Consider the following 17001-nt stretch of genomic DNA (forward strand, 5'->3'; position numbering starts at 1 on the left):
ATGAATGAGTGACTGAGTGACTGAGTGAGTGAGTGAATGAATGAGTGAACGAGTGAACGAATGAACGAGTGAACGAATGAACGAATGAACGAATGAACGAATGAACGAATGAGGGAATGAAGGAATGAAGGAATGAAGGAATGAAGGAATGAAGGAATGAAGGAATGAATGAACATCAACCACAAGGCCTTGGGCTTCTACTAAAGCTGCCAGTGGCTAATACGCCACTTCCACCTTTCCATTTGCCCCTCAAAATTTGGCATAAGCATTGATTTCAATCTCTCTTAGGACGGCTGTAATACCCAGGAGAAATGAAAAGCAAAGGTTATGCAAAATTTGGGGGGGCAAATAAGGTGCATTATGGGAAATGTGGAAGTGGCGTATATGAAAATTGGAGGAAAAAATCTTGAATTTCATTTTGTGAAATACAGAAAAACGAGTAGTGCCATGCAAAAGTACTGTTGACGAGGCTTCAAACACCATTTAACTCTAATGGATAGATGTGATGAAGTTGAAGGGAAAACTCGGTCACGTGGTACAAATTGATTTTTGAAGTCAGTAGAGGTTTTAAGCTTCGCGTATACGGCAAACGTTAGATTCAAGTTGAGGATTTCTCAGAATAGAAAATGAGCAGATAAAACAGCTCAAAACAATTCTTCTGGATAAAACATTGCGTGAAACTACGCATTCAGGTGTAGATATAATGAACAGTAAACGACAAATAAGGAGGGCCGCGTGGTAAAAATTCGCGTTTGACGTTAACTTCTCTAGTTACTGACCAAAAACGTGATTCTATTTTAAATCAGTATCTGTAATATTTTGTTAAATTGTTGTCGAACTGAAACAAGCCCCAACTGCATATTCCAAAGACTTACCAGAAGCACAGTGAAGAGAAGTGTAATAAAAAAGACAAGAGGTCTATGCCCTTGGGAACATCTTGTAGCCACAAGGAAGAACTGTTCTGCTGTGCTGAATCGAATTGCCCTGAAAAGAAGAAAAGAAAAGTAAAGACGACTCAAACTTTTTCAATATAACATCCCGTTCTGGTACTATCAGTTTAGAACTTAAATGAGCTGTATCACGAAACACAGCAAATATAAAAAGAAACACGGATGGACAAACTTAAAGAAGATTGAAACGGATTGAAATGGTACTTTTTGAAAACTTGTTAGCCTCACAAACAGTTTTTCAAAGGTTCATTTTGTTTCACCGAGTTTAAAATTTACCATCTTTCATTTCTTTCACCACGCAGAGCGACATCGATATTGCTGATCCTAGCAGTATGCAGGACGCGTGTCAAATATGAACCTAGTATATGGCCTCGCTCTCCATGAATTCTCTGTACTGTAGCTCAAGTGGATAGAGCGCCCGCCCGGGGTTTGGGAGGTCGTAGGTTCGAATCTCGTCGGGAACTCAGATTTTTTCTTCGTCCCACGCTCGTGACAAGATGATTATTTCGTTTTCACATTCATTTTTGATGTTTGTAACGTTTGGTAAAATGCATGGGAGACATTTGTTTGAAATGAAGCCCTGAGTTTATTATTCACAAAGAGGTCCCAACACTTTTGAACTCCACTGTAGGCAACGTGTTACAAGCAATCTGTTGTGGGGATCAATCAAAGAGACAGATCACCTATAGTGGCGTATTCAGCTGTCGTGGGTACAAAATTTGGCTGAGCAAACGAATCGCGGTACTCCTGCATTCATTCAATCTGGTGTGATTTTGTCCGATCACACCCACATCTTAGCTGTGCAACGTATGTATTGTTTAGTGTGATTTATCTTCACTACAACATCAAAACAAACCGAAAGGATTAAGATTTCTTTTCATGATCCATGCAACCTGTCGCTGCAACAACAGCAGGCATGAGGACGTTTGCCCCCTATGAATTGTCAATACATTAAGTTTACTGCTGTGAATGGACCTTCAAGGATACTGGCCTGCTTATCAGCAAGTAGGCTCTCCATTTCGGTGAGCCGCGCGAGAACGAGCGAGAGAGGCCGTTCTCTCACGTCTCCTCTTGCGTGTCACTGGCTTACTTCTCACAATGTTTCCCAAATGGATTGCTTGCTCGCAGGCTAAAAAGATACAACTACGTGTGGTGTCTCAATAACATTGGGACTGTTTACAAGGAGGTGGAGGACCCCAGGTAGGTGAGGTGACCCGCTAAGTTGGTGTAACCAGCCTTTCCATATACGTAATCTCTCATATGGTCACCCCTCCTATCATGTAAACGCGATCACATTAAAATGAGAGATTATATGAACAGGCGGGTTACGCGGGTAAGCTCACATACCTGAGGTCCCCCACCTCCATGTAAACAGGCCCGAAGTCTAGCATTGAGGGCAGACATTGAGGGGTTGAGTCGACCCTGATCATAGTACCTGCTCTGACACAAGATAAGAAGATCAATGATAAAACACTGCCATGACTTGTCTTTGGTAAGAGCATCCAAAGCATTGGGACAAAGGGCTAGGCACACACTCAGCACCTAAAATATGACAACCGTCAACCTAGTTAGTAATCAAATTAAACGCCACCCGTCATTTAACTCAAAAGAGAACCTACGCAACGCTGTTTTTGAGCGACGCAAGTAAGTGGGTTTTTTGTATTCTTGGGCGGTTGTTTGGCCCAAACGTTTGGGTATATCGTCTTTATAAGAGTTAAGACACTAAAGATGATGTTACACAGGACGATTCGCAACAACAATTTTTAGCACAACGCAACGCTGCAATGTTGGAACAATTTTGCAACCATTCGAAACAATGTCACAACGCTGTGTTGCGCTAAAAATCGTCGTTGCGAGTCGTTTCGTGTAACATCACCTTAGCAATACAAATTTGGTAGCGTTAAGGCATATTCAAAGGACTCACTTCCGGACTCACTTCCGGACTCACTTCCGGACTCACTTCCGGGGAAAAGGACTCACCTCCGAACTCTTTTCCGGGGAAAAAGACTCACTTCCGCACTCACTTCCGGAGAAAAGGACTCACTTCCGGACTCACTTCCGGGGAGAAGGACTCCGTTCCGGTTGGCGTACGTCGCCCAAAACGCATTTGCTTAAGGTCTCTATTTAAGCACAGAATCTACAGAGAAGGCGTCGCGGTATATATCTGAGTAACCTAAGCAAACTTCAGTTCTTTGCAAGATACATTTCAGGAAATATCAGCCATTAAAACACGGCAGAATTGACAGGTGACAAAACATTAATGAGTGAAACAGTGATAGTCCTTGCAAAATGCCAGGTTCACACGAACCCGTTAAACTTTGTAAACGTACACACTTAGCGACCGGATAAAAGAGGAATTAAAGACTACACAGTCTGTAAAATAATTGTTAAAAATGTCTTAAAGTAGGTAAGGCAGGGTGGGATAAAACGAAAAAAACAAATATAACAAATACAGTCAAAGTGATGGCCGACATTGCCAAACTTACTTCCAGAGCTTCCCTTGCTACTTGAACATCATCATTTTGGAGTCCTTTCGGATTAGGCTATTTATTATTGAAAAGAAAAAAGCTGGTTATCATTCAAAAGTAAATAGATAACCGGTCATCTCGCCACCAACGAAGTTTCTACCAAGAAGTCAACTCACCGCCAACCAACTCGCCACCAAGTAATAACTCTGTAATCAAATTCGAATTAGCTTGGCGAAGTAGTAGAAATTCTAGGTAAGTAATCCCAGGTGAGTAAACACGTCGATTAATGCATAGTCATTACTTGGTGGCGAGTTGGTTGGCGGCGAGTCGACTTCTTGGTGGCGAGATGACCGTAAACCTTCTTATAAATGCTCCCCATGACAATTACTCCAAACCACTAGGAATTAGCAAAACGAAGCAAAATCATTCAATTTATTCAGTATCCTGATTTATTAACAAGGTTTTGCGCATTGTATCTTGTTCCCATGTAAGTGCAAAGTAAGGATAGACTAACGATGACCACAAAATGACCCTGAGCGAGGATTATGACATCGATGTTGAGCTGAAAGAGAGAGATGGATCTCTAGACTGCCTAAATTGATTGAATGAGTATTCCACCGAAAGCATGTTAGTTTTGTTGAGCTTGTTATAATTATGAGAATAAACGCCCCTCTCTTTTAAATGTCTCCAATCTTCTAAACGCCCCCTCTTGGACCCTGAAATATAAATACCGTTCTAGGTTCTTATAGACGCCCAGGGTTTTTATTTAATTTTAGGGGTCCAAGAGGGGGTGATTAATGGATAGGAGACATTTAAAGAGAGAGGTGTTTATTTTCATTTGTAACAATCTATGAAGAGAGTAATATCCTATTAGACGGAGAGACTTCGATGTCAGAATTCTTGCTCAGGGTCATTGTGTTGTCATCATTAAGCTATCCTTAATTTGATCTTGACATTGAAGGAACAAAACGAAATGTGCGAACCCTAATGATTTTGCTCCTTTTTGTTAATTCTTAGTATTTTCGTGTAAGTGTGATAGGGGGCGTCTATTAGACAAGAGCCATTTTTGAGAGGGGCGTCTAAGGACAAAATTATGGAGCTTAAGCAACGACGACGGCGACGTTAACGAGAACGGCCAAAAAGGAATTGGTTTAGATTGGAAAAACAACAACTTTGCACATGCATCACGCGTTTTTGTACAATTCCTTTGCCGTCACTGCACGACTACGACGTGAAAATGCTTATTTTCACATTTTGTGGAGGACGCGACTTTCTTTCTCCGTTTCTTTTCTTTTAGAATTCAACTCCAGAAAAAATTGCCAATATTTGGAGAATTGAAAAGATGGAATAGACGCGACAACGTTTGAAGCAGTATGATTATTTTCGTAGCCGCCGCCCGGCGCCGCCGCCGTCGTTGCTTAAGCTCCCTTGTATTAACATCATACAGGGGGCGTTTATTTTAGAGAGGGCGCCTATCGCACGGTAAGTCAATATGAACCGTTCTGTTTTACCTTTTCGTAAGCCTTGTGGATCTCTTCGTTTGAAGACTGCATTAAGTCCAACATGCCAACTCCAGCCGCCCAGGATAACCGCTGTATTGACTTAATGGCAGCTAATTCAGGTAGAGGACCTGCGACCTATAAATTACAAAACGCAACAAATTTGCCACCTTCAGAATTTCTCAAAAACAATGTTTTGGGGTTTTGACTAAAACCCTCACAACCTGAACAAAGTAGAGCAGAAACTCGACGGGTAAAAAAAGTCTTTGCCATTTAACTTCAAACATAAAAACGGGGTTTAAAAAGACATACTATGAAGGGGGCCTTTTATTCCCCGGGATAACCCCAGGTGGTACTCCCTATAATATAGGGGGAGGCTCCGCTTGATAAGGGTGCCTTTTACAGGCCTCAGGTATATGAAGGGTTAGGGATTTCACTATACTTAAGGTATAGAAATGGGTACGGAAATCTTTCATTTCCGTCTGTGAAAATATCTTATAGGGCCAATAGAAGAATAAATGCCTGAGAAAAAATCGAGAAAATTTCCTGGTTTTACGTTATTTTCATATTTTCATTGCTGTGCGTCCACATAAGTTAAAAGGGTTAGGGCTTTCGTAACTAGGTATGTAAAAGGTAGTCTAACTGTCAATAGAAGGTATAAAAAAGAGGTGCCTTTTCTGTCAAAATGGTTTATAAAAGGGTAAGGGGTTGGACCTCGTGGCGGAGCCTCCCCCGATAAAACTTTGTTGAGTACCCCCCGGAAAATTGACGAAAGCTACCAAATGCAATTGTGAAATACTTAGAAACAAATGAAACCTTTTGAACGTACCACTGACGAGAATTCATTTAAATGGCCACACCATAGGATTGCGGGGGAGGCATTCCCGTATTTTTCCCAAACTGGTATGTGCCCCCCAACAGGGTGGGGTTTCAGAGTCTTGAGCCATAACAGGTATACAATTACACTATTTAACGTGCTAAACATGCACATGTACCACCACAGGATATCGTCCTTAGACTCAATAGACATAATAAATAAATGGTATCACGAGAAAGTACTACTGAAGAGGTTTCTTTTGAATGGTAAAACCATAGGATTTCATCCACAGACTCAAAAGTTAGAACTACATACTAAATAAATAGTACCATGTGAAAGTACTGCTGAAGAGGTTTCATTTGAATGGTAACACCACAGAATTTCATTCACAGACTCAAAAGTTAGAACTACATACTAAATAAATAGTACCATGTGAAAGTACTGCTGAAGAGGTTTCATTTGAATGGTAACACCACAGAATTTCATTCACAGACTCAAAAGTTAGAACTACATACTAAATAAATAGTACCATGTGAAAGTACTGCTGAAGAGGTTTCATTTGAATGGTAACACCACAGGATTTCATTCACAGACTCAAAAGTTAGAACTACATACTAAATAAATAGTACCATGTGAAAGTACTGCTGAAGAGGTTTCATTTGAATGGTAACACCACAGGATTTCATTCACAGACTCAAAAGTTAGAACTACATACTAAATAAATAGTACCATGTGAAAGTACTGCTGAAGAGGTTTCATTTGAATGGTAACACCACAGGATTTCATCCACAGACTCAAAAGTTAGAACTACATACTAAATAAATAGTACCATGTGAAAGTACTGCTGAAGAGGTTTCATTTGAATGGTAACACCATAGGATTTCATTCACAGACTCAAAAGTTAGAACTACATACTAAATAAATAGTGCCATGTGAAAGTACTGCTGAAGAGGTTTCATTTGAATGGTAACACCATAGGATTTCATCAATTGACTTAAAAGTTAGACCTTCGTCATAACTAAATAGCATCACGTGAAAGTGCTGCTGAAGAGGCTTTATTTCAATGGTCACACTACAGAATTTCGTCCAGAGTCACAAGCTAATCAAATGCCCCTTCTTACATGTATACTAACTTACCAAGTTACTCAAATGTCCAGCAAGTCTAACAGCCATATTTCTTAACATACACTCAGTAGCAGGGTTTGGAATGTACTGCAAAGCTTGCTGTAAAATCACGGCGGCATTATGGGCACTAGCAGAAACGGGAGGTGGGGTGCACGTGGGGTCCGATGGCTGAATAGCTTCTGCAACAACGGTCACCTGTGCATAGCCGACCACGGTCAGCAACAACTTCGACATTTTAAGAAGTGTGTAGTATGCAGCTCTGTAGAAAAATAATAGCATTTTATGTGTAAAATTTTGGCTGGATGTAATTGAGGCACTGAATTAGTCCTGTGCCTGGATTAAACAAATCGACAACATTTTTCAATGATCTTTTCTCTTATCGACCATAGAAAATGTTCAAAACTCAGGTAGAATCACGAACCGCAGGTGAGTGTTTTCACTGCAAAGTAAACTCGAACTTGAATGATCTCCCCAAACTTTCAACTCTTGAAAAATTAGCCTGCATTTGACTGAGGAGTTTCAAATAATCGCGATAAAGTTTTAGCGAATGTATGCGCTTTTAAAAGTGACGTGTTGGCTACCGTCGGCGTCGTAGTTGTGAAACTCCCTTTAGAGTTAGAGTGGTTTTCGTTTGAGTGTCGTAAAACCAAAACCAAAGTAATTACTCTGGCCAATCACATAGGACACAGACAATACATTGAACCAATCAAAACTCGAAGTAATTACATGTGGCTGACGCAAAGCGCGGGAAAATGCATGCGAGCGCGTCACAATTGGTTTTGGTTTTACTTCTGATTGGATGAAAAGGTGGCGCGAATCTTTTAAGCCAATCGCATCGTGTAGAAAGTGCAAAACCAATTACTTTTCGACACTCAAATGAAAACCGCTCTAAAGGCGGCAGTCCAAGGTCCTTCATCCCGCTTGTCTCTGTAATTCTTTATTTCCACGCCACTTAACCGGGCGGCACATTTTTTCAAGGGATTTCTCTAGGCCGGCAACTGATAAATAGTGCCTTGCTTTGAAGTTTGTCCCATCACTCAACACCTTGCAAATGAAAGGATACAACGAAAACGAGGGTTTTATATTAACAGCTCAGCTGGCACCTTCCTACCTTTTAGTTAAAACATCAGCATGTTCAAGGAAATCTGTTCTTGTCAACATGTTAAGTGCACACTGAATACCACCACATTTTAAGAAGTGAACCTGCAATACACAGAATTGAGATATATCTTTACCTCCTTTTTTTCAGTTGTAGCCAAGGGGTTCTCTGTGTAGCTCCTTTTAGAATTGCTAAAAACGTCTGGTAACGACCAAACTGGTAGAATGAGAAGACAGCCAAAATTTCGCGAGGCCAGCATTGTTTTCGGCGCGAAATGACGTCTCAGAAACTGGAACAGAAATTCCATATTGATGACGCGTAAGTGGGTAGTGCTTCTGATTGGTCGTGCAGCGAGGGAAATTTTCTTCAGCCAATCAAAAGCACAAGCCAGATCTGAGTAGTGAAACGTCATCAGTATGGAATTTCAGCAGTCGTTCCTGAGACGTCATTTTGGGGGGATACCAGTGGTGGCATTGCGAAATGTCGGCCGCTTTCTCAGGCTAATAAACTGGTTGTCTTATTAAGCCTTTCGAAGGACTATTTATTGTCCCCTAGCCACTTCCTCTCACCATACTTGAGTAACAAAACCAATGTTATTACTGATGTTGTTGTTGTTGATAACAACTTTCTAAGATATTTCACTACCTGTTTTAATGAGCACCGCAGAGGTTATTAAATGAAGTTATGACATTTAGAAAAGAGGAGACTGCATGATAAAATGACATTAAACAACAATTAATATATAATTTTTTTTTCAATAAAAATGCAATGTAGCTGCTCCGTTCAATAAATTATAATCCTACACAGGAATAAATTTCCACAGGTGGGTTTCAAGAGCAAAACACGATGGTCAGCCAGACCATCAAAAACACGGACAGACGACACACAAAGAACAAAGACTAGCATGTAGACATATTCCAAACCTACTTGAAATTCTAAAGTTTGGTGATCTTGCGCTGGTAAGGAAGCAGGCATAAGAAGAGAATAGACAATCTAAAAGATAAAAAAAAAATTACGTCATTGGTATAATGCTCCTCCGTTTTGCTTCACTTTGTTTTACAAAATAATTAACTTCAAGTGAAGACTTCACTTTTTTCTCTACTAACTTCCGGCACAACCATCTCTTAACCCTTTCACTGCCAAATGTGGCCAAAGGCAAATTTCGACCGAATTTCCAAATTTCATTTCTAAAATTCTGACAAACAAGTACCCACATGTGAAAGTACAGGCAGAGAGCTTTCAGTTGAATGGTCACACCATAGGATTTCGTCCACAGACTCAAAAAATAGAGTCACCTTACAAAACTCCATCAAGCACTTTGGCAGTGAAAGGGTTAAAACTATACCCAGGATAACGCAGAAAAATAAAACAAATTGGAAAAATTTTGACTCCGCTTAAAAGATTCTGACGCGATGAACCGAACAGATATCCTCAGTTCTCTGATAATAACTGGCAGGCAGGTAGACATACGGACGGACGGACGGACGGACAGAGACAGACAGACAGACAGACAATACATACAGACAGACAGACAAGGCAGGTATGCAGGTGCAGTCACAAAACAGACACGCTAACAAAGCTACCTAGCCATACACATCCCACATATAAGGTTGTTACCTCTAGGTTATAAAGAACTTGAGTGGAAGAGGGTATGAAAAACATGGCATCTAATGAAGGAGACGAGGTCTTTGAAAAGTTTTCGGAACAAGCTCGACAAACATTCTTGATATTTCCTACTGTTTCGGTGTCTGAAAAAAAAGAACATGGACAAAATGTATAGCAAGTACTACAATAGGATTCCGCCACAGCTAATCAGAGGCTCCCATTCCAGCCAACATCCAGTCACTCGCAACCACAGCGCTCAAGGGAACACAAACCAAATAAATAAAAACAAAATTTGGTTAAAAAAATTGTTGATATTAGAAGAAAACTAATTATTCACCTGTAGTCCGTTGTTTGTTTCGTTTACGAGAGTATAATAACCAGATACAGTAAATAATGATAAAGATACAAGCGATTTACCTGAAGGGATGAGGTTTAGTAGCTGCTGTACTCTATCTCTTAGATCAGGAACATCGTGGACAATTCCTTGATCCGCAAGATTAATTAGGTACTGCATAAAGCTATGGCGTTTTGACAACATCTAAAAAACAAACAAAACAGTTCTGATTCAGTAAAAACACGAAGATCTTCGTCAATATGATGCAATAGACCAATTCCGATATATTAAAATACTTACTTGGCTGCGAGGCTTGGGGAATAAAACAAAAGTAATCTATTATTCATTACTGAGCCTCACGATGACTTCTATTGTTTTATTCCCCCAAGCCTCGCAGCCAAGTATGAATTTTAACATATCGGACACTAGTATGGTGTACTTGTGAGGTGGTTCTAACTTTTGAGTCTGCAGATAAAATTTTACAGTGTGGCCATTCAAATGAAACCTCTTCAGCAGTAATTTCTGTTTCATATTGTACTGTTTATTTAGTATGAAGCTCTAACTTGTGAGTCTGTGGATGAAATCCTATGGTGTTACCATTCCAAAAAACCTTTTCAGCAGTAATTTCACATGATACTATTTATTTAGTATGCAGTTCTAACTTTTGAGTCTGTGGATGAAATCCTATGGTGTCCACCATTCAAATGAAACCTCTTCAGCAGTACTTTCACATGGTACTATTTATTTATAATGTAGTTCTAACTTTTGAGTCTGTTGATGAAATCCTATGGTGTTACAATTCAAATAAAACCTCTTTGGCAGTACAATCACAAGGTACAGTTTGTTTATCAGCATTTTTAAAATGAAATTTGGACATTTTGTCATTTTGGCCATTTCCGGAGTGAAAGGGTAATACCGGAACTATTCATTCACTTTGTAACCTACCACTCCTGGCAAGCAGTTCTCAGCTTCCAGGTTTGGCCCATCTAGAGCAGCTGGAGTGGATCCACCAGATGAATCAGACGAGGAATCTGGCGAGGACGGCATGGAACTGTTGAGTGTTCCAATTTTGGCTGTTATTAACTACAAGAAAAAATAACAAGCACGCAGGGTCATGAAATAAGAAAGACGTTTTTCTCAGCAGGTCATAAGCGTGGCCACTATGTGAGCAGCGCCTACCTCTGCTAGCCTACCAGTTTGTAGATATCGCAAGAGAGTAGCTCGCAGGGTAAAGCACTGCGCAATGAAAAATGTACGATGTTCGTAATAAGGAATCGAAAAAAACAAGAGGAGTTATTATTCAATGAGGACCTTAATAACTGGTAGATCACGGCTCATTTTCGCTGCCTCAATTTTCTTAAACAAAATGATCCAAAATCCACTGCTTTGCATACCTTAGACCTCCTGCTAAGCTCACATTTTCCAAAATGGCGTCTGACAAGGCGCAACGGAGCATATATTATTACGTGTACAGTTACATATCAAGTACCCAAGGTTTGAACGCAATACCACTCTGTGCCAGTACCCTGGCACTAGTGCTCAAGCACCCCGTGTGAACAGAGCCTAACTTATAGTTTCATAACTATCAATACTTACCGTTCTGTCTCGAAGTGGTACTTGTGAAATAAGTCTCTTATCATCAGAGGGGGATAAAATCTCTCCATTGACGTAAAGGTCAAGTCTCGCTGCCTGCAGAGAGCCCTTCACCCTTTTGTTACAACGTTTACAGATAAGGATTAGGATTAGGATAACGATTAGGATTAAACAGTATAATGATCCCTTACTTGTTACTACCCTCTCGCGAGAGCCAAACTGTGTCGCGCGCTACGCGATTCTCGTAACGCGCGACGACCTAAAAACTGTGAGTATCATGGCTAAAACTTTGGTACGATTTCAAGAATCTATGGTAATAGCTCTAGCGTGACTAAACACAGGAACAATTTTTTTTTACCTCTACAACCTGTAGACTGTTGAGTATAATTCACTTTGTGAAAGATCGACGACATCGGCGTGTATCGATAATTAGTAAAATCCAACAAGTGGTCTATTATCAATGCTGCATTCTGATTGGTTGAGCTACTACTAGGCTATATGTTATAGCCCACTAGTAGCGAAGAACGCCGGATTTTTGGCGGCAAAAAGGGATTTGCGTCTAGCTTTAACCAGCTAAAAGTTGTTTTGTCTCGATATTTTTGACCAACTAGTTGGATTTTACTAAAACAATTATTCCTCTCGCCCTCATGGCCCCTGAATCAATAGCCCATTCGGCCTTTGGCCACATGGGCTATTAACTCAGAGCCCATTCGGGCTCGAGGAATAATTGTTAATAACTTCATAAATAAAATAGGCAGATTTACAAATGAAAACGCGGCGGAAAATGAGAACACGAAAGCGCGCGGAAAAGACTGGACGCTACTGACGCTTAATTTCCCGCTCTGTCACTGGTCAAGCTGGTTTTTACATCTGCGAACGCCGACGACCCTTCTGTTGCGTTTATTTCTACATTTGCGTAATAAGTAATACTAGGACTAGAATGAAAATAACATAATCTTCAATCAACATAGTCAAGGTGCTTCAACATTTTTTATCTCGTACTTCCAAAAATGCTTTGAGTCAAAATCCATACACACTGCAAATTATCCTTAACAAAATACTTTAAAACAAGTGGGACTTAGCCAAGGCGCGTTTTACCTAAGGGGCTATTTCTGTGATACCGTAATGACCTACATTCCGGAATGAGTTTCATTCCAAAGTGAAGTTCGAACTGCATTCACCTGATAAAATCGAACGGTACCGCCTAAGGCATTCTCGCTCGCGTGGTTTTCGCGCCAGATCAAATACGTATGCGCCACTCGCCCTAAACTAAACAATTTACGATTTTCAATCCGAAACGAAGTTCGTTTTCAGTTTTCATGATATCAGAAGGAAATTTCGTACCAGAATGAGAATTTCATTCGGAATGAAAACCGGAATGACTTGTATTGGTTCGATATCGTGTAAACAATTACAGAGAACTATATGGAGATGGAATAAACTCGTTCCAGAATGAAAGTCATTCCGGTATCATGTTAATAGCCCCTGAGAGAACATGCGTTAAGAGCTGTTCATAAACAAGACACGCCTTACTTTTCTCGTAAAAAATGACCCTAATATGCCGTGTCAGCGTGCAGGTAAAGTTAGTTGGGCATTTTATCAACTTTTGTTAGACTATGTCTGATGACTGCAATCTATATTTATAGCTTTAATGGACTTGTGACTTATTTAGACCACGAGCAGTCTCTCTTTCATCTTAATCCGTCGAGAAAAACGCACGAGACACGAAAATGACCATTCGCGTGACTAAAGGCTCCCGCCCTCATTTCTCGCGTCTCATCGCCTCGCCGCTCGAGCGCGCGTGAACTGCCCTCATTAAATCTGAGGGAAAAGAGAGACTACTCGCAGACTAAGACTTTAGAATATTCGGACGTACCTGCTTAAAATTTGTCTTCTAACAGATGCTATTGACTCGTTTGCGTGAGACCAGATTTCAAAGTCATCTCCCTGGCGACCATGTGAGGGAAATCTGACAATGAGTGACACGTGCTGACCACGACATGATCTAAAGAAAGATATCAAGTCTTGTAATAGAATATTAAAGTAAATTATTATTCAGTCAAAATATTTCTCCGTTTCTGATTGGCTAAAATCCCACGCATCATAACCAGCTATTGTCGACCAAATTTGGAAGAATTTTGCGATATGTGAAAAATGACGTCAAGTGTGCAGCAAAATTGCCGGATTATTGAACAGTTAACCAAGAAGACCTGGGGACAACGTTGAGTTGTTTTGGTAGTGCGTAAAAAATAGCGCACTACAAGTACAAGATTTTCTCAATATTAAGTATTGCGCGCGCGTGAGTCACCGTTATTTTGGCATGAAAATGTGAAAGTCATCGTCATTCTACTACGCGTTTTAGCAGGAACGTTGTAGTGGCGACATTAAATTATCAAATGTTAGCATTTTGCGATCGGGAGAGGGTTTACCCTCCTCCCACACAGTTAACAGTGCTAACTTTTCTAGTGAAAAAAAGTACAAGGAACCATTCAAACTTTTGAATCAAATCTCGTACTTGTAATCGTTCTCGTCCCCGAATCTTATGGTCTCTATCGTACCCCTGTAAGTCTGCAGTTTTACAGTTTTCATCTATCTTTATTCCAGTTTCGCAGTAGCCTTCCCGCAGACGTCCTCTGGGGTTCGTTCGTCACGCATTCACTTCTTCCTCGTTCTAGAATTGGGGGCTAAGTTACCGGGGCGAAATGACTTGGGGGCGAGATTACCGGTAACTGTCACGGCTGTCTAGTTCATTTTATTAATAATGCCAAGTACGCGGTTTTATTTGCTATGGAACCCGAGAAATTTCAAGTAAATGACAAAATCACAGCTTCTTGTCAAACAAATGTCTCCCAAGCATTATTTCAATGTTACAAACAAATAAAATGAACTTTTCTGTAAAAAAAAACTGTTAAACTAACAAGTTTTTACAAACACAATAGCAATCCGTTTCAATCTTCTTGAAATTTATCCATCCGTGCCTCCTTTGTGTATTTGCTCTGATCTTCATACTTTCTTTATTATTTTGAACGGTTATTTTTGTTTCCATCAATCTGGTGGCAGTTAAAACTGCTTGAATTTTTTTTATTAATTTCTTGACACAGATTCTTTAACAACAAGCGTTACACTTACCTTCCGTGAGGAAGAATAGCTCTTTCCTCCGCATGTTCATCGTCACATTCGCCCACATACTCCCTGAGGACTGTCAAACATCGCACTGTTTTCTTAGCCTCCTGCTGGAGCTTTTCTCTGGGTAACTCTGACTTCTTGTCTATAGTTGCATTCTCTGTACTCTTATTGACTGAAATTAAGTCTGCAGACTGACGAATCTGATTGGTGCAGTTCATGATAAACTTATCATGGATTTCAACCTATGAGAAACATGAAACAATTTGTCGGCTAGCTGTTACAACAGGTAATTACTCAACAATAACAAACTAATGTGCGCCATTAAATTTCTATGCAAGTTTATCGGATAGCTCTTGCGCACGCACGCAAATCATTCCGGATAGGGATTCTGTTCACACATAGGAACGGTGATTTCGGCGGGATTTCTGTAACGGAACGAAGCGGCGAGGCACTGATCTCGAAAGTGGAGCATCACATTTTAGATAGGTTCTGTGTCACACTTTAGTACCGTGTGAATAGCTTGGTATTCGGACCTTAGATAGTCTGCTACACAGCCGTTTTTAGTGTCGTCACGCAACGCTCCTCCCCACTAACTTGGTGGGGAGGAGCGTTGCGTGAGGCGCGTTGCGTGATGACACTAAAAACGGCTGTGTAGCAGACTAGACCTTAGAGGGAAGTGAATGAGCAATGGACTCCACTGAGACGGAAGTAAATATTCAGGAGTGAGGACTGGAATTTAGTTCATCAAACCCTCTCGGCCAACCGTTCCGGAACAATTCTCTGGAAAGATGTTCGATGTCGAATGTGTCAGTGTGTGAATAACTTGTGCACGACAATTTCATACAAATCACTGTGTTTTGTCAACTCAAGTCCTGACTTGGTGCCTTCGTTCAAAATAATGAAGGAAATGTCTACTCTGTGCACGGGCGAAGTTTCTGCGCAAACTGACTTTTGCGACAGTTTACGACTAGTTTTTCTACCTGCAAATTACTATGGTGATTAAAAGTGAGTCGCATACTGTTACAACAGTTTTGTGTTTGAGTATAACAAGCAACCAAAATTTGGTTGACACAATTTGTACAATGTACAATTTGTCATACTTACTAATTCCGGGAGAACCAATCTACGTTATTCTATTACATTTGCACCTTAAGCTTGAGTCATTCAAAGCTCTAATTTACTTGTATGCATGTGCTCCAAGATTTTGTGTTCATTTTAGAGTCACTTTTTGTCCCATGAATCGAAAAAAATTTTGAACACGGATTGAAAAAGACATTTTTGAGGTAAATTTTTCCCGAATTTTCGGGATTGAGAACAAAACAGCAAGAATTGCAAAAAAGAGAAACGAAGAAACGTAACAGAGGCAGTGGTAGTACAGACAGCTGAGGCTGACGCTAAAGGGGGGGGGGGGGGGGTGCAGATGAATTGTCAACTGCTTAAGCAAATCAGTTTTTTCAAAGAAATTCTGTTTTGTACCCCTCCTAGCCCCTTCAACATGACACCACCGTTTCTTTAAAACCTACATGAAACCACTTTGTCCATTCATTGCTTCATGCGAGGGATTTTCATGATGCACCAGTACACATACCTGACTTGCTCTTAGTTTAGGTCCTAAAGAAGTGAACGTTTCCTTAAGTAGTTCAATAGCTCGACTTGCAATGTCATCTGATCCCTGTAGTACCACCTGAAAATTCACAATGCAAGATTTGCAAATTATGACATACCAAAAAGTACTACCGGTACTCTTTTTTTAGCTTTCAAACACTATTATAATCAGCATCTAAATTCTGCTTACAATGTTGCTAGGTGACAAAACATAACCCTTCAATTTCTAAGAAGTGACCAACATTAATTTTCTCATAACAACGTAACAATATAAATACACAATCAACAGAAAAAATTACGAGAAATAACAAAGACAAGAGTGTTCTCTCTACTAATTCTGTTTAACAAATAGATTCCATTTTGCCGTGCGTCTGTTTAGTAATAGATAACCTCAAAATGTGGCAAAAACAAAAAAGTGGCACATGAGCCGCAGGCGAGTGTGTCATTGATGTCACTGAGGCTTTCGCTTGCTTTAATACGAAAGAATCTCACAAACATTTTCAACACCACGCGCCATGTTGAACAAAACAAAGAAAACAAGTTTGCCGTGACGTCAACGATGCATCTGTACTCTGATAGATCATGGGCAACAACCAATCACAGCGCACGTAGCATTCAATCAGTGTGTGAGTATTAATGCCAAAAAGGTTAAAGTTTATGACAAAGTTGAGAGTAAAGGATAACCAAGGCTTAAGTCAAAATGTCATGAAAGGCTACTACTACAAAGTAACATAATATACGTTTGTACAGATTTAGGCAGAGCTAAAAGGCGAAGCTCCG

General features: G+C 40.2%; 1 protein-coding gene across 1 annotated transcript in view; it reads right to left on the reverse strand.

The window, feature by feature from the left end:
- Window positions 1-17001, reverse strand: part of LOC140949564 (ubiquitin carboxyl-terminal hydrolase 9X-like) — a 59170-nt gene that overhangs the window by 24185 nt on the left and 17984 nt on the right. Inside the window, exons 24-37 of the mRNA XM_073398722.1 lie at window positions 16205-16300; window positions 14620-14858; window positions 13367-13495; window positions 11494-11605; window positions 10843-10980; window positions 9981-10101; window positions 9576-9706; window positions 8886-8951; window positions 7971-8062; window positions 6872-7118; window positions 4930-5055; window positions 3437-3493; window positions 2386-2492; window positions 876-984 (exon numbers count right to left, since the gene is read on the reverse strand). Coding sequence (XP_073254823.1) covers window positions 876-984; window positions 2386-2492; window positions 3437-3493; window positions 4930-5055; window positions 6872-7118; window positions 7971-8062; window positions 8886-8951; window positions 9576-9706; window positions 9981-10101; window positions 10843-10980; window positions 11494-11605; window positions 13367-13495; window positions 14620-14858; window positions 16205-16300 — 1770 coding nt within the window. The remainder of the gene's footprint in view (window positions 1-875; window positions 985-2385; window positions 2493-3436; window positions 3494-4929; window positions 5056-6871; window positions 7119-7970; window positions 8063-8885; window positions 8952-9575; window positions 9707-9980; window positions 10102-10842; window positions 10981-11493; window positions 11606-13366; window positions 13496-14619; window positions 14859-16204; window positions 16301-17001) is intronic.

The sequence above is a fragment of the Porites lutea genome, chromosome 10 (genome assembly GCF_958299795.1).
Source record: "Porites lutea chromosome 10, jaPorLute2.1, whole genome shotgun sequence".
NCBI classification, from domain to species: domain Eukaryota; kingdom Metazoa; phylum Cnidaria; class Anthozoa; order Scleractinia; family Poritidae; genus Porites; species Porites lutea.